The following is an 18,393-nucleotide window of genomic DNA, read 5'->3' as shown; positions in this document are numbered from 1 at the left end:
CTGCACAGCCAACAATCACTGCAATGCTGCTACAAGGACACTGTGTACTCAGACACACATCAACTCATGGTTACAGTAGCAAAGATACAATGAGCATGAGGTACTGAGAAGAAGATAGCAGTACTTACCTTGGCAGAATAGCAAAGGACACGAACCTGGCCAGACGGCCGAAGGCACTTTAACCTGAGTGATAATCTTGGACTTGGCTGGCACCATCTACTATCATGATCTTCACTACTGGTCCAGGGAGGTAAAAAAGTATTTACCATCTGTGCACCAGCCTAACAAATAAGATCTCCAGCACCCCAATTTCTTCCAGTCTGCCATGACTGAGGCAAATATCAGGAACAATACAGATCAGTTCCAGACTTACAGCAGCTACCCAGGTGCGCAAGTGGCTTCTTAAAGATGATGCAGCAGCGAGGGATAATCCCAGGACATCCGATGAATGGCAACTTATTCCAGAAACAGCATGTAGTAAGATGGGTGGAAAATGGACTTGATACTCAGCACAAGAGGTCAGATATCAATTAAGGCATCCAGTACATCAAAATATGTAAAGAACACTTGCTTGACTTTGCAACAGGAATCAATACACCAAACTCAAATGAATAAGGACTGAGGCAAAAATCAAGATTCAGTTGTATCAACTGTTTGGTCATTTATATTTCTGAATCTAAAGTTCAGCAGTTTCACATTAGAGGACATGAATGAAATTGTGACAGTGGCTGTAAATCACAGAATCCCTACAGTGTGGAAACAGGCCTTTCAGCCCAAGTCCACACCGACACTCAGCATCCCACCTAGACCAATCCCACCTAGACCAATCCCCCTTAATCTACACCTTACGGGCAACTTAGCATGGCTAATCCACCTAGCCTGCACATGCTTGGATTGTGGGAAGAAACCAGTGCACCCCCACGCAGACACAAGGAGTATGTGCAAACTCTACACAGACAATTGCCCAAGGGTGGAATCGAACCCGGGACCCTGGTGCTTTGAGGCAAAAGAGAGTGAATTTTAAATTTTACCTCCAGATGAAAGGTACCTCTGGCAAGTTCAGTCTGTTGAATACTTCACAACACAGTCCTGCTCTCCCAGGTGGTTAGACTTGGTGATTACAGTTGGAAGTTTTGCAAGTTAACCCTCACCAGCTGCTTGACAGCAGAGTTGCTTAAGGATTCTTCATTATGCAAGCTGGAACATCACTGGCACGCTGCCATAAATGCAGCATATCTGCCTTTAGAACACCACCAGTATCTGGGAGCAGTTTCAACTGCATACTCAAAAACTTGGCTTGATTCCATTTCCAATGCCTCTAGGCCTCTTGTCTCCTCCCCCAGGATTTTCAGCCCATTCAAGGTCACGCTTGATTGATTTCCAAAAGGTGCCTCAACTCCAGTGCCTGCCCAGTGATTGTTTGGGTATTTCACTGTGCAAGTCCACCAGGCATTCTCCCCACTTTGAGGTTTGACAGGAAACTCCTTTAGCTGCAACCCTTGAAGAACAGCTAATGGAAGGTGCCATTACAGAAAAAGACCATATCTTCATTGCCTCTTCATTGATTTTTCCACAATCCCCTATGTAAAAGTCACTATTTAAAAGCTTTTAATATTTATTTGACCACTGGATCAGGCAGATATTAAACTGTTTCATTCACACATCTCTAACGACGACAGTATTGCTGAAGCATTGTACTGCAGTGTTAACTTGATGTTAATGCTGTATATCAAGAAAAAATGCTCAGGGAAAATTCAATGTTAGCAAGCGCATAAATGAATAAAGTGTATTCACTTATAGTGAGTTCTGAGGAATTCAGAGCGGATTCAAAACATTCACACTTTCATCCTACACAGGATGTGCCAAACTTGAATTTCTTCAGTCCTTTGTGTTTTCATTTAGTGATGTTTCTCAGTGGAAAAAACACTAAGTGAAATAAAGAATAATTACAAAAGACCAGCACAAATCCCACTTGCAATGATTCAAAAGGTGGTAATAAATTTGAAACAGATAACACCCATAGATTTCAAGAGAAAATTCTTACCTGGCATTGTCTACTAGCTCTGCCAATGCTCCAAAAAGAAACTCATGAGTGGTTCTGAAAATTAAAACATGGAAATTGTTTTAAAAATGCACCTGTTTTGCCAGAATTTCAGTACAGTTTACACGGTCACAAATAATATTATTTGTCAGTCAAAGAAACAAGTAGAATGACAAACGCATGAAATTTTCACATTGAAGCCATCTGAAAAGTTGACCTGGCCCAGCAATATAAATATCCAAAATTGGGTTGTGTTTAGCAGTCAAAATGTTTTTAACAAAGAAAATGTATTTAGTATCTTATACTTTTTAGAAATGTCTCAAATCGTTACAATATAATCATACTTTTAAATTAGTAAAGTGTGACAAGGGAGCACACAGCAGGATCACACAATTGAAAATTGAAGGTTTTGTTTGTCATAAGCTTTGGGAAATTTTGAAGGTGGTGGAATAAAATGACTGTACTCATCCTAAATTCTCTATTGTATATGTAATTATCATTTTATTTCTCACCATACTTATTTTTGAAACATTTTTCAACTCTTACAAACCCAACTTCTTTTTTTATTCATTCATGCAATAAGGGCATCACTGGCCATGCCAGCGTTTATTGCCCATCCCTAATTGCACAGAGGGAAATTAAGGAACAACACATTGTTGTGGTTCTGAAGTCACATGTAGGCCAGGTAAGGATGGCAGCTTCCTTAGTGAACCAGATGAGTTTTCCAAAAATCAACAATGGTTTTAATGGTCTTCATTAGGCTCACAATTCCAGATTTGTACTTGAATTCTAATGCCACTGTCTTCCACGTCAGGGCTCTAACCTGGGTCCACAGAACATTACCTAGGTCTCCGGATTAAAAGTCCATCAATAATCCCACCAGGCCATCACCTCCCCTTACATCAGGGTATTTGAATACCAGAACAAAATAATTAGCATCTCAGCAACCTGCTGGACACTGACATCAGTGTGGTGAGACCATGGTTAAATACATGGCTTGAAGTCCCTGTTTTAAAGGATACACTGAGAATTGGTCAAAGCAGAAGTAAAGGCTTTCAGGGTTAATTTCACATAAAATCCACGAGCCCAGGAGGAGTATTGCCAAGACTGGTATGTTTATTAATAACATTGTACAGTTCTATGTTCTCTGTACAGCAAGGTGGACAGGTTAAAAAACCCACAGGCAAAAAAATATCCTCAACAAAACACAGCAACAGCCGAAGTCATCGCAACCAGAGTTGCACAACAATTGTGACATGAGATCCCATTGCAGGGCAAACATAACAGAGGTTTCTCCAGCTGTAGACACAACACCATGACATTAAAATTTCCTCCCTTAGTGATATCCTTGATGCTAGCATAGTGGTTGCAGGACATTGTGAAGAGAAGGGAGAACACTCAGAAGTTGTGGTTAATAATAGAATCAATGTCATAAGTTATGAAAAAGGGAAAGGCAGGTGTTTATGAAATACATTCAAGAGCATGCCCTGTAAAGGAAGCAATCTCAGGATTACTCCCAGCAAAATTGTAAAGAGGACAGACCAGGTGAATGTGCAGCCGTGGAGAAGATGCAAGGATTTAGATTCTTCAGGCATTGGGGCCAATCAGATACATACAAACTGAAGAGGCTGCATTGGAGGATGACGAGGGCAACACAATGTTCACTAATCAGGAGACAAAAAGATGGAAATGAAAGATAGGAAAGTAGATAGCGAAAGTGAAAGGCAAAGGAAACAGGGGCTAGCAGCCAATAGGGGAATTGTATAAGTATCAAAAGACAATTCCAAAAGATACTATACCTGAATGCACAGAATAGTCATAATAAGGCATAAGAACTAACAGGGTTAGTACCTGTACACAGGTAGAATATGATTCCAAGTTTAGAGACACATCTGTGGAGTAGCCAAGGCTGGGAATTGGACGCCAAAAGGTATTGAGAAATAAAAAAATTGCTGGGAAAGCTCAGCAGGTCTAGCAGCATCTGTGGAAAGAATTCAGAATTAACGTTTCAGTTGACCCTTCCTCAGAGCTTTATGTTCAAAATCATTTGTGAGATGTGGGCGTTAATGACTGACTAGCATTTATTGCTTATCCCTAGTTGTCTTTTGAGAAGGTGTTGTGAGCAGTTTGCTTGAACCATTGTAGTCCATCTGCTGTGGGTTGACCCACAATGACATAAGGGAGGGAATTCCACTTAGCTCTTTTGTCCATGTTTGAACCAAGGTTGTAATGAGGTTAGGGGCTGACGGAATTCCACAAAATAATGAGGGGTATAGATAGGGTTAAGGGTAGTTGTCTTTTCCCTAGGATGAGCAATTTCACACTTAGGGGGTACATGATTAAGTTGAGGGGGGGAGATTTAGAAAAGACACAAGGAACAATTTTTCCCCCCCCCACAGAGGGTGGTTTGCGTGTGGGATGAAGTTCTGGGGAAAGTGGTAGATGTGGGTACAATTACAACATTTAAAAGACATTTGGATAATTACATGAATAGGAAGGATTTGGAAGAATAGGCCAGGAGCAGGTAGGTGGGACTGGTTTAGTTTAGGATAATGTTCGGCGTGGTCTGCTTGGACTGAAAGATCTGTTTCCATGACATATAACTACTGACTCTACTACAGCTCAAAAGGAAGAAATGGGGTGGCTTTAGTCAAAGGTGAAATCAGTGCAACAGCATGGAAGGACAGTAGTGCGGAAATCTACAATGTAGAATTGGTCTGGGTGGAACTAAGGAACAAACAACATCAACACAGACTGGAAAAATGACATAAGCACCACAATATAAGACAGATTCCTGCAGCACGTACAATTTTTTTTTCAAAAAAGACCAGTACACTGAGGAACCAGGCTGGGTAATTGGCTATCCTAGAATTGGTTTTCTGCAATGAGAAAGGATTAATTATTAATCTTGTTGCAAGTCTTTTATGAAAAGCAAGCACAGCATAAGCTTCTTTTTCAAACAGGAATAAAAAGTGAAAAGCTGACGAATAAAGGTCACTGGGTGCCCTTGTGCATCATTCATTGAAATCAAGCATGCAGGTACATCAAATAGTTAGGAAGGTAAAAAGCAAGTTGGCCTTCATTGCAAAGGGGTTAGAGTACAGAAGCAAGAAAATCAAGGAAACTACGTGGCTTTGGCTAGACCAAACCTGAAGGACTGTGCACAGTTCTGGTCTCCTTCATAAATTAAAAAAGATATACCTGGCTTATGGGATTAGAAGCATTTTTGAGATAGTGACCATAACTCAATTACATTTAGGTTGGTTATGGAAAAGAATAAAGAATGGATGGGGAACAAGAAAAGTCCCTAAATGGACAAAAACTAATTTTACCAAGATGCATGTGACTTGGCCCAAGGGGACTGGCATTGTGGATTTACCTGTCACAAATGGACTGTAGCAGTTAAAGATGGCAACGGCAACTAGGGATGGGCAATAAAGGCTGGCCTAATCAATGAAAACCATGTCCCATGAATGAACAAAAAGAAAAACAAGGAAAAGAAAAAGGAAAAGAAATTGACTGGGAGCACGTACTTGCAGATAAAACAGAGAGCAATGGGATACACTTAAGGACAAAAGACAGCACTGTGTTCCCAAAAAGACAGGGTGGGGCAAAGACCAGAAAACCTTAATGTAAAGGGACATAAAGGTTAGAATTAAGAAAGCTTACAGCAGATACAGCTTGTTCATCACAGTCCTAACAGATGTATAAAAAGTGCTTTAAAGGAAATTGGGAAAACAAATAATTCATGAGAAAGCATTGGTGAATTAGTATACTGAAAAGCTCAAAAGGTTCTTTACAAAATCTATAATGAGCAAGAAATTAAGTTGGGCAAGAGTAAAGCCCAATAGGAACAACTGAGGTTGAGAGAGAGTGTATCTGGAAGATGTGTGCACAGTCTTCAATGAATATCAACATGGATATAGATATCAGAGTGGGGGACTGCAAAATATTAGAAGAAATTACAAAGAAAGGAGGTACAAATGGGTTTAGCAGCCTCATGAGCGGATAAGTCCACAAGCCTGAATGAGATGTATCCTAGATTATAGAGTGGGGTGCAAGGTAGGAAATATCAGGAGCCCGAGCTATTATTTTCATATTAGAAGTCAAGACCACATTAGTCAGTGATGGTCAGCATGGACCTGAAAAGGGAAGTGCTTGATAAATTTGATCAAATGTTTTGAAAGCGAAACATAATACATTTCATGTGGTCTACATGGACTTTAGCAAGGCTTTTCAGAAGGACCCTCAGAACAGACTGGTCAAGAAAGTCACACTCCATGCAATCCAAGGTAAAATAGCACATTGGATCTAAAACTGGTTGACAGACAGGAAGCAGAAGTTGATGGTAAAGGGACATTTCTGTAACTGAAAGTTTGTTTCCCATGCTGCTCCCCAGGATCTTTGGTGGGACCCTTGCTGTGCTTGAAACAAATTAATGATGCAGGGTTAAATGCAAGGGAAAAGATCAAGATTACTACAAACATACAAGGTGAAAAACTTTTGGGGTAGCAAACCAGGAAGAGGATAGTCACAAGACTCAGGAGGGTATCAACGGACTGGTCAGGGGGCAACGCTATGGCAAATAAAGTTCAACTTGGAAAAGGGAGAGTTAACATGCTTGCAAGGACTGAGGAAAAGGATTATAACATAAATGGTAGGACCCTGGAATATACTGAAGTTTGGAGGTCTTATGTGCATATCTACAGATCACTGAGGCAGCAGGACAGTTAAGTAAAATGGTTAAGACAGCATGTTGTATTTTTACCTTCATTTGCTGAGGAAAAGAATGCAACAGCAAGGAGATCTTGCTTGCGATTAGGCCACAAGTGAAGTACTGCATACAGTTTTGGTCACATTATAGGAAATATGTGACAGCATTAAAAGGGGTATACAGGAGTATTACCAAGACATTGTCTGGTCTGAGCTATAATGAAAGATTGGATAACTGTTAATTTTCCTTGGCTCAGCAAAGGATAAGAGGAAAATGTTAGAGATGCATAACATTGAAGGATATAAAAGGTAGAGGGGGAAAGAACTTTTTCCATTTGTAGAGGGCTTAATAACTGGTGCATAGATTTAAAGTAAGACTTAGAAGAGCTAAAAGAAATATTTTCATCCAGTTTGGGTGAAGGAGGCCTGAAGCTCTCTAATCCAAAGGGCAGCTGAGTCAAAAATTCTCAACATTTAAGCAGCATTTAGATACTCGCTTACGTTGCAATAGCCTTGAAGACTATGGGCCAAATGCTAGAAATGATATTAGTTTAATTAGATCTTTGTAGACTGGGTATATATGATGGGTGGAAGGGCCTCCTCCTGTGTTATAAAAGTCAGTGAGTGTATGAGACCTGTAATCAGTAGTAGTATAACAGTCTCTTCAGAGCAACCCAGTACCTCACTTGAGTGCCTTTCAAAATTTAGATGGGCGTAAGGTGAACAATTTAAAAGTGTCCACCACTACATTACCCAAATCTCAGTGACATGTTTTTTCCCTTCACCACTTAGATATGCAATGAGACAGCTTTAGTACTGCCTGAAAGCTTCAGGGTATTTTTCTCTCATCGCTGCCAAATGGAGGGCTGCACAACATTTGTTTCCTGCTGTACGAATTGAAAACCTTGCAGCAGCAGTCAATATGTGAAATGTTCAAAAACCCCTGGGGTTCCTTCTTAAAGTCAGTCTGCAGTTTCACCATTAAACTGTTCTGCTCCAGTGAAATCAGATTTCCACGTCACCAAACGCCCCATGTTATACACAGTTGAGGCTACACTCTTTTCGTCTAACCTTTGCCATTATGTATAAATAAAACTCTAAATCGATCCTAAAGTAATATTAAAGCCCAGCAAAACTGTAACATCTGAACACACGCACACTCCCTTTAATAATGAACTTGAAGCCCAAAATATTTAAACTGCTTGCAAAGAAGGAAAAAATACTTCAGTCAAGAAGCGATAACTTTGAAATATAAAAACTGTCAGAAAAATAAAGAGTGGGCTGCAATGTCTCCATTAAGACCCCAAGTTTAATTACACATTTGAACACCATACCCCCTGACTTTGGGAAAGATAGTTAAGGGAGTAAAAAGAAAAATCCTGCTCCTTATCATGGTCTGATAATCTTAAAGTAGAAAATGCAAGTGAGGCAAATCAGGTAAAGACATGAATACATGCAGGTTTGATGTCCAAGGTCACTTTGTTATCAGCACATTTATCATCTCTCATTTGGTTGAGATACAAAAAGGTCTACAGGTGCCTAGTTTGCCTGTGATACCCATCTAATGCTTGCCACTTTTAATGATGCAAAAGACAGTTAATGCAAAACATTAACTTGTGGACAGCGTACAATTCTCAGTGTTAGCAATGGCAACGGCAACAAGAGGGAGAAATCCAAAGTAGTCCCACCCTTGTCTGCCTTCCGCAGAGACCACTCTCCTTGTGACTCCCTTGTCCGCTCCACACTCCCCTCCAACCCCACCTCACCCGGCACCTTCTCCTGCAACCGCAGGAAGTGCTACACTTGCCCTCACATCTCGTCCCTCAACCCCATCCCAGGCCCCAAGATGACTTTCCATATTAAGCAGATGTTCACCTGCACATCTGCCAATGTAGTACACTGTATCCAGTGTACATGGTGTGGCTTCCTCTACACTGGGGAAACCAAGCAGAGACTTGGGGACCGCTTTGCAGAACATCTCCGCTCGGTTCGCAATATACAACTGCACCTCCCAGTCGCGAACCATTTTAACTCCTCCTCCCATTCCTTAGACGACATCTCCATCATGGCTCTCCTGCAGTGCCACAACGATGCCACCCAAAGGTTGCAGGAACAGCAACTCATATTCTGCTCGGGAGCCCTGCAGCCCAATAGTATGAATTTGAAGCTTGTGAAGTCCACAATCTCCCCCTCCCCCACTGCATCCCAAAGCCAGCCCAGCTCGTCCTCTCCCGCCACTGCAGCCCAAAACCAGCCCAGCTCACCCCCGCCTGCCTAACCTATTCTTCCTCTCACCTATCCCCTTCTCCCACCTCTAGCCGCACCTCCGTTTCCTACCTACTAACCTCATCCCGCCTCCTTGACCTGTCCGTCCTCCCTGGACTGACCCATCCCCTCCCCACCTATCTTCTCCTCTATCCATCTTCGGTCCACCGCCCCCTCTCTCCCTATTTATTTCAGAATCCTCTCCCCATCCCCTTCTCTGAAGGGTCTAGGCTCGAAACGTCAGCTTTGGTGCTCCTGAGATGCTGCTTGGCCTGCAGTGTTCGTCCAGCTTCACACTTTGTTATCTTAGTTTTAAGAGAAATTTAGTTAATAAGTCATGCAGAGAAGCACTATTTCACATCCTTGATATGACTTAATAGTTAAAGTTGGGTGCCCACAAACCCAACTGCCCACTAGCTACCAAAAATGTGGGCATTAGTTCTTTATAATATAAAGATATATTTACCACAAAGCACAATACAAATTATCTCAATGGAAATCTTTGCAATCTGTGATTCTTTGTTTCCAACTGTCAGTTGTGTGCATGACTTCACTGCCTCAGTTTCATTTTGGATCCATGCACAAAATTACCTCACTGCAGCATTTCTTTTACTCTCTCAGAGGAGGACGACTTTGCTGGTTAGGTCAACATATATGGTCTGTCCTCAGGTGCCCCTGAAAAGATGGTAATAAGTCAACTCAGTGAATTTACTACAGTCCATGTGATAGACTTAGCGCTGTTCAAGGAGTTCCAGGTCTTTGACCTAATGACAGAGAGGGTGAGGTGACAGTTCCAAGTCAGGATGGAATTGGATTTGGAGGGGCACTCACATTGGTAATGTGAATGTGTGTGCTGTCCTTACCTTTTTAGGTGGTAGAGGTTGTGGGATTGGAAGGTGTTGTGAAATGAGTAAAGATAATTTGCTACAGTCCATCTTACAGACTGTATACCTGATAACTGGACTGCTTTGCCCTGGATGGTGTCAAGTTTCTTGACTGTTGAGTGAGTTGCATTCATCCAGGCAAGGGCAGTATTCCATTACAATCCCAAACTACCTTGCAGATGGTTAACAGGCTGTGTGAAGAAGGGAGACGAGTTACTTGCCACAGAAATCCCAACCTCTGACCACCGTGAACCAGAGTATATATATGCCTGGCCCACTTCAGTTCCCAGTCAATGGTTAAATTCTCTTGTTGAAGATAACCAATATCTCTCACTTCACACGATGTGAACATAACTTGCAACTTATCAGCTCAAGCTTCAGCCTGTCAAGGTCTTGTTACATACAGACATAGATAGCTCCAACAGCTGAGAAGTCACAAATAATATTCATTGTGCAAAAGTTAGTGAATACTCCACTTCTGATCTCTGAATACAGGGATGATAATTGAAAGGGCACTCCCTCGAGGAAATCCTGTGACTGAGATAAGAGACCTTTAATAATCACAATCATACTCCTCTGTGCCAATTACAACTCAAACCAGTGGAGTGTACTCTCTGATTCCCACTGACTCCTAATTTTCTAGAGGTCCTTGAAATTACATGCACTCAGATACTATGTTGATGTCAAAGGAAGTTCTCTCACCTTACCAGTTCGGCTCTTTGGTCCAAGCTTCGACTACAGCTCTAATTTGGGGAGAGACCCATTGCAACTGCCCAAGAAGTTCCGAGAAAGAGTCATATCAACTTGAAATGTCAAGTTTTTCTCTCAATTTCCACCGACACTACCAGATCTCCTGAGTTGCTCCAGAACTTTTTTTAAAAAATTTCAGATCTCCAGCATCCACTGTACTTTACTTTTACTTTTCTAACTGGTTTTGCAAAACTCTCATGTTGCAATGTCTGTGCTGGTAAACTTAAAAACATACAGCCAAAATTACAAAAGAAAGCATTCCTTGATAATATGCTGAAACTCCTAGAAAAGGGGAAATTGGACATTATGGAAGAATACTGTCTTCACCTTAGAGAAATGCGGACAGCTGCAGCAGCCAAACTTTGAGTATATTGTATCTTAGTTGAAGTATCATTTTCACTGCCATTATAGAAGCAGTGACTAGGTTTGTTTCCTAGGTCAAGGGGATTTCAAATTAAAGGCTCAGTCACCACCTTCTCAAAGGCATTTCAGAATGGGTTGGCCTTGTCAACGATACCCACATTCAGTCAAATGAATCGAAATAGAACATATAGCAATCAAATCAGAACAGCAGTATGTTTACTGAGTTCACAGGTACCAATGCTGATCTGTTCTCCTCATCCCAGGTATACAAAGGATCTGCACCAGCTGTCCCAGAAGGGAATGGACCATAAGTTACCATTCATTGTTTTCAAAATAAAATGTGTACTATGGTATAGCCACAATTGAAAGCACACTTTCCACTATACTGAGCGCTTCAATGGTTTAAAAAATTTTCAATGGATACTGCTCTTGATAAAAATTAAAAAAGCTTAAATTATACCAACATGACCAGATCACTGCAAAACAACTTATAAAATTGTTTCTTAAGCTAGTACAATAATAGCATTTTTCAATAAAAAAAATTAAACAAAATAACATGATTAATGACAGTCATACACAAACATGACAACTAGAAATTGAGATTGAGGAGATCTCTATTTAGTTATAGTTTTATAATGAACACCAGACAGCGAAAAAATTGAAAGCTGACAATTTTACAATTAATCAGAACCTACTCCGGGCCCTGTGTTTGGCCATATCTCTCCAAAACTTTCCTACTCATGTACTTATCCAAACATCTTTTAAATGTTGTAACTGTACCTGCATCCACCACTTCCTCCAGCAGTTCATGCCACACACTAACTATTTTAGGCTAGATGCAAATTTAAAATCTCACTAGAGCAAATTACGAAACTGAATTCAGCTAACGCAACAATACAGTCTGATACCGGGGACGGGGGGGGGGGGGCACTGACTATTGCAACACCCCAATTGGCCTTTCATTGATGAAAGTTTTCCATCTCTACCTAATCTGGCCTAAATGTGACTTTAATCACACATTATGAGGCTAAATTTAGGAAACGGCCTTAGCAACTTCTCAGTAGCAAGTCAAAGAACAATAAACAGAACTCTGCCAATGTCACCTACCCTCCAGAGACAATAGGGAGCAAAGCACAACAGAGGGAAGATTATTTGTGGCTTTGGTCATGGCCATTTCGTCACTGTCAACGTGTTGGAATCCTGACTGAAGAGATTAAAGTTGTGAACAGATGAACACAGGTCTAACAGGTGATAACAGGGCATCCATCTTAAAGAGAAGACATTTTCCCGCCTCCTGGCCCACCCCCGGCAGTGCTGGATGCCTTTCACCTTAAAAAAATGCTCTAGTCTAGAAATGTGGCATGAAGCCTTCCAAAAGAAAATATATTCAATTTACAACCTAAGTGATTGTGGACACTTCATTTTGAGTTGCGTGTAGCTCAATCACCTCAAAATAATTTGATATTCTGTGCAATCCCTCAAGAGGGTTCCTTCCCTTCACCCTCGGTGCATTTTGCTTTACTCTCAATAAAATCTTTTACTTCCAATTAGTTATGCTGTACTTGATTAAGCCCAACAAATCTTCAACCCATGAGAGATCAAGTCTTTTGCCTACAGGGTCCATTAAAATTCAGTTCTGCTATCCAGTCTAGAATTCAATAGAATTTACAAATGAGTTTACTCCTTACACACAGTGGCAAGTACAGAATCGTGTGGCAGCAGGACAAATCGGTTGGCAAAAATCCGAACTCTGCAGTAAAAATTAATGAGCTGCCAACATAATAGAAAAAGGTACTTACTGTACCTTATTACACATATGTGTATATTAGAAACAAACTGCTGAGAAAAAAGTTCAAAGCGGAAGCTGTTGCAATATGAGATCAAAGTCCAACGAATGCGTCTTGACATACTGAAATCTTCCTAGTTTAATGAATCAGTTACTCCTTTACAATAAATAGACAACCGTCGTCATTTTCTGATATCAGAAAACTAGTTTTAACCTTCTGCCTTGGAAGAACAATGACAGCCCACTTGTGTCAATTTTATGCATTCTTACATGCATATTGTATTCTTGACTACCTGCATTTCTTAATGGAAATGAATTGGCAAAGGGACTTTCTGCTCAAATAGAGAGAACTGGGACAGCACAGCGGCTCAGTGGTTAGCACTGTAGCCTCACAGCACCAAGGCCACGGGTTCGATTCCAGCCTCAGGCGACTGTTTGTGTGGAGTATGCACATTCTCCCCGTGTCAGCGTGGATTTCCTCCAGGTGCTCCGGTTTCCTCGTACAGTCCAAAGATACGTAGGCTAGGTGGATTGGCCATGCTAAATTGCCCGTAGTGTTCAGGGGCATGTGGGTTATAGGCAGATGGGTCTCAGTGGGATGCTCCAGGGGTCGGCATGGACTTGTTGGGCTGAAGGGCCTGTTGCCACAAGTTAGGGATTCTATGACACTACTATTGGGCAAGTGATCAAGAATGAAGGTTCATAACTTTGTCTCTAAACAATCATCTCTCCTAGATGATTCATTCTCTTAGGACAATTACTGGAGTCTCCCGCATTAAAGAGAGAAAGGTTAGGATACCTGGCACCAATATTTAATCAGCCTTGGAAGCAAGCAGCAGACAGAATAATCTTAACCCAAAGGAACTACAGTAGATCTCATATCAGTACTGAATTCTGTATTACTATTACCTTTCAGTTTCATCAACATTTTTAAAAATTCAGTCACAACCTGAAAAATGTTTGGATCTCACCATGAAACCCAAATTTGACAAGTCAAAGAATTAGATCCATATATGACAAAGATTGCCATAGTAACTATGACTACAGCAGCTGATTTGCTTATGACTTGTGGAACCAATTACTTAAAGTCCAATAAAGACTTAATATATTACTTATCCATTACATCTGATAAATGTCCATTGATTGGGGCGGTCGTCCCAAACACATTAGTATGCTCTAACTGCAGGTTAACAAAGTTCCATACCTGGTTTCTGGTTTGTGCTTTGGGTAATCAAATGTCTTCATATGAGGAGCAAAAATACTTATACACCTCACCGCTGTGTGTATTTTGGAAAACGCTCAACTCCTGGCAAAGACAAGACCTATCTTGCCTTGATGCCCTTTGCAGTATGATATTTCAACTGGGTACTAAAGCTGGGGCTGCGAGGACATTGCTATGATCAGAGGCTGAGTAAATTGGGACTATGCTCTCCACAGTTTAGAAGAATGCAAAGCAATCTCACCAAAACATAGAAGATTCTAAAGAGGCTCGACACTGGGGTTGTTTCTGCGGTTAAGAGAACGTGGAACACAGTAGGCATTCTCTCAGGATAAAAGGGATGCTCATTTGGTACTCAGAAGGGAGAAATATCTTCATTCGAAGGATGGCACATCCTTGGAATTATCTACTAGAGGACTGAATGCTTTATTTGAGGCGGACAGATTTTAGATAACTCATGGAGATAGGAGTAAGTGAGCAAGTGGAGATGCTGCTACACATCAGTTACAATCATATTGAATGGTGTAGCAGAGGCTTGATGAGCTGTGTGGTCTACTCCTCATGCTATTTCTTGTTAAGTTCCTCCTCAAAGTTTGCCTGCATTTACATGTGACAGAGAGAACACTGAAAAATGATCTGCATTGTCACAGTTGTTTAATGGCTGTTACGCAAGCCGATTCAAAATGTACAATCTCTAAGCAACTCCGGATCTTCTGTTCTCAACAAATCAATGAAGTCTTTATGATTTTAATATATATCTACCACCACAATTAAGCTAAATGCCGAATATTTCAGATGCTCTGGAATGTTCGAAGTAATTTACCTTACAGATGAGCCATGGACGAAATTTTATGACTTGCTGCAGGATACAACCATCACTTCCCAGCACAAAATTAAACTTTGGATTTCCAAGGAAATTGGTCTTTTGTATCTCCATCTAGAGTTAAAATCTAAGCATACATAGCAACATCGAATATAGGAGCAGCAAGCGGCCATTCAAGCCTACTCTGCTTGTCAATATGACCATGGCTGCTCATGCAGCTCAGTATCCTGTTCCACCTTTCTACCTACATAACTTGATCCTTTTAATCCTACAAACTATATCTACATCTTCCTTGGAACGTTTTGCAACATTCTGGCATCAACAGTTTCTTGCAGCAGAAAATTCCACCAACTTACCATTCTCTGGGTGAAGAAATTACTCATCTCTGTGATAAAAGGCAGATACCTTATATCCTGAGACTGGGACCCCAGTTAATGACTCTTATCAGTGGTAACATCATTCTTCCATTTACCCTGTATGATCCTGTTAGAATTTTGTATAATAAGATTCCCCCATCATTCTTCTAAACCCTAGTGAATATTGCCCAAAGCAATCCAGTCTGTACGTCAGTCATACCATCCCAGGATTCAGCCTGGTACAGAAGAACACAAGCCAGTTATATTATGCTGAAAAATGGAAAAGCACATCTACAACTTCTTTAAAGCATTCAGGTCACAAAAAAAGCACAGATCAGGTCGAGTTTAAAAAAGGTCAAGAAATTAAACTAAACAACTGGTAAGCATGTGATAATAAGGTGCAGAGCTGGATGATCACAGCAGGCCAAGCAGCATCAGAGGAGCAGAAAAGCTGATGTTTCAGGCCTAGACCCTTTTTCAGAAATGGGGGAAGGGATTCAAAAATAAATAGGGAAAGAGAGGGAGGCGTGCAGAAGATGGATAAAGGAGAAGATAGGTGGACCGGAGACAGACAGGTCAAGGGGACAGGATGAGGCGAGTCGGTAGGAGATGGGGGTGGGGGTTGAGGTGGGATGAGGGGATAGGTGGAGGAAGGACAGGTCAGGGAGGCAGGGACAAGTTGGGCTGGTTTCGGGATGCGAGAGGGAGGGGAGATTTTGAAGTCCACATGGGTATCATGTGGACTTTGGATTTCCAAGGAAATTGGTCTTTTGTATCCCCACATGGGTATCATTGGGCAGCAGGGATCCCAAGCGAAATGAGGTGCTGTTCCTACAACCTTCGGTGGCATCGTTGTGGCACTGCAGGAGGCCCAGGACGGACATGTCGTCTGAGGAATGGGGCCGAGAGGTAGAGCCGCGGTTCGCGACCGGGAGGTGGAGCCACAGTTCGCACTAAACACCACCTCCCAATCGCGAAGCATTTCAACTCCCCCTCCCATTCCTCAGGCAACACTGCCATCCTTGAAGGTTGCAGGAACAGCACCTCATATTCTGCTTGGTAACCCTGCAGCCCAATGGTAACAATGTGGACTTCACAAGCTTCAAAATCTCCCTTCCCCCTACCGCATCCTAAAACCAGCCCAGATTGTCCCCGCCTCCCTAACCTGTCCTTCCTCCCACCTAAAGCCCCACATCCTACCAACTCGCCTCATCCCGCCCCCTTGACCTGTCCATCCTCCCTGGACTGACCCATCTCCTCCCTAACTCCCCCCACCTACACTCACCTTTACTGGCTCTATCCCCGCCTCTCTGACCTGTCTACCTTCTGCTTTACCCATCTTCTATCCGCCTCTCCCTATTTATTTCAGAACTCCTCGCTCGTTTCTGAAGGAGGGTCTCGGCCCGAAACATCAGCTTTCCTGCTCCTCTGACACTGCTTGGCCTGTTGTGTTTATCCAACTCTGCACCTTGTTAACTCAGATTCTCCAGCATCTGCAGTTCCTACTATCTCTGAAACAATTGAAAAGCATGAGCAAGGCAACACAGTGGTTCGCGGTTAGGAGCGCTGCCTCAGTGCCAGGGATCCGTATTCAATTCCACCCTCAGGCAACTCTGTGTGGAGATCACACTTTCTCCTCATGTCTGCAAGGGTTTTCTTCCACATCAAAAGATGTGCAGATTAGATGGATTGGCCATGCTAAATTGCCCACAGTGTCCAGGGTCAGGGAGGCCAGGTGGATTAGGTCACGGCAAATGCAGGACTACAGGGATGTGCTGGGACGCTCTCCAGAGAGTCAGAGTGATTTGACGGGCTGAATGGCCTGTTCATACACTGTGGGCATTTTAAATAAACTGCTCCAATACAAAATGAAGTAAACACCAGAAAAGTAGGTGCTTTTGTGTGGAGAATCCCCCCCAAATAACTCAAACAATTTGATTTCTTATTTCTTCTCATTTTGACAAAATGTCATGCCTGTGATTAATCAAACTGCTTCTGCTAACCACAGACGGAGTGCTTCTACTACTGTCTGGCTACCTCACAGTTCAATTTGCGTTAAAGTACAAATATGTTTGGCAATCGTCAGATTAGTCAAAAGAGCTTTATTAACAAGTTGATGCTGTCCCACCTTGTCAACAGCCTAAACACCAACTGGCCTCTATTTTGCTGAGTTCGAATAAATCCACACCTACACTACATGGGTGGATACTTCAATCTGGAGGAATATGCAGATTTGTTTACCTCTGCTAAATCAAAATTATTAGTGTCTTTTTAAAATAAACACCTCAGAATTCAGAATACAGACATTAATAAAACGCTACTTCAAGAGACGGATTTAAGGTAACGTTTAGGTTACACTTTCAAGACAAAATCCATGTGATACTTAAAACGTCCACCCCCACACAGACATGATTTTCTCACCCTATCTGAATACTTACGAGTTGGTGTGTAGGTATTCGAAGGTCAGTTGAGCTCGGTTAAGGCAATTGTAATTGGTACCAGCCATGGCGCCTTCCCCTCTCTGCTAACGCAGCGCTCCGGGCTTCTGAGGGCCGCCCCCTCGCCTCACGCTGCAACACACGGGCCTTTTTCGTCCTCCTCTCTCTCCCCGTGTACAAGATTTCTTAGACACATTTATCGTTCACTTATTGACGAACGGTTTTTTTGTTCCCCCCCTTCCTCCCACTCCACCTTTTCCTTTTAGAAACACAGGCGCTCCTCGCCAAACCGTCACCTTTCAAACCTCGTTCTCAGGCCCGGTTTCGGTGCTTCAGTTAACGCCTGCCTTACGAGGCCTGGCCTGGTCCGTTCCGGCCCGGTTCTGTCCTTTCTCTCCAGGCCCCAGTTACCTCACCGTTTTCCCTCCTCCACCTTCCAACAACCGCATCCACCGCCAGCGAGACACTCTCTTTGAAAAAAGTAACTGCAACCTCCAGCACGATTGCGCAGGCGCGGCAAGACTACCCCAGACTCCACCCGCACCACGCCTGCGCCAAAGCATCTCTCATGTCAGCACCCACTCCCCAAACATTGCCATTCTCTCACCTCTGTCTGCTAAGTCTACGTATCCTTCCCTTTTAAAAAAACAATTTGGAACGCTTCAGTTGAATCTGCCTCCAAAATCGTCTTAGTCAGTGCGATCCAAATGTTAGCCACGAAATGCCTGCAAAAAAGATTTTTCCTCACAGTCACT

At 42.2% G+C, this 18,393-nt stretch overlaps 1 protein-coding gene across 3 annotated transcripts in view; it reads right to left on the bottom strand.

The window, feature by feature from the left end:
- Nucleotides 1–18,151, bottom strand: part of morc2 (MORC family CW-type zinc finger 2) — a 107,147-nt gene extending 88,996 nt beyond the window's left edge. For 2 of the 3 annotated variants that reach the window (XM_048556396.2, XM_048556397.2), the window contains exons 1-2: nucleotides 17,639–18,151; nucleotides 2,045–2,098 (exon numbers count right to left, since the gene is read on the bottom strand). In XM_048556396.2, the coding sequence (XP_048412353.1) occupies nucleotides 2,045–2,098; nucleotides 17,639–17,706 (122 nt within the window). In that variant the 5' untranslated portion in view covers nucleotides 17,707–18,151. The remainder of the gene's footprint in view (nucleotides 1–2,044; nucleotides 2,099–17,638) is intronic. The other variant, XM_048556398.2, reaches the window with a different exon arrangement.
- Nucleotides 18,152–18,393: the final 242 nt, after the last annotated feature.

This window comes from Stegostoma tigrinum, chromosome 26 (genome assembly GCF_030684315.1).
Source record: "Stegostoma tigrinum isolate sSteTig4 chromosome 26, sSteTig4.hap1, whole genome shotgun sequence".
Taxonomy (NCBI): Eukaryota; Metazoa; Chordata; class Chondrichthyes; order Orectolobiformes; family Stegostomatidae; genus Stegostoma; species Stegostoma tigrinum.
Note: the sequence above shows the minus strand (reverse complement) of the source record. Positions and strands in the feature narration are given on the sequence as shown.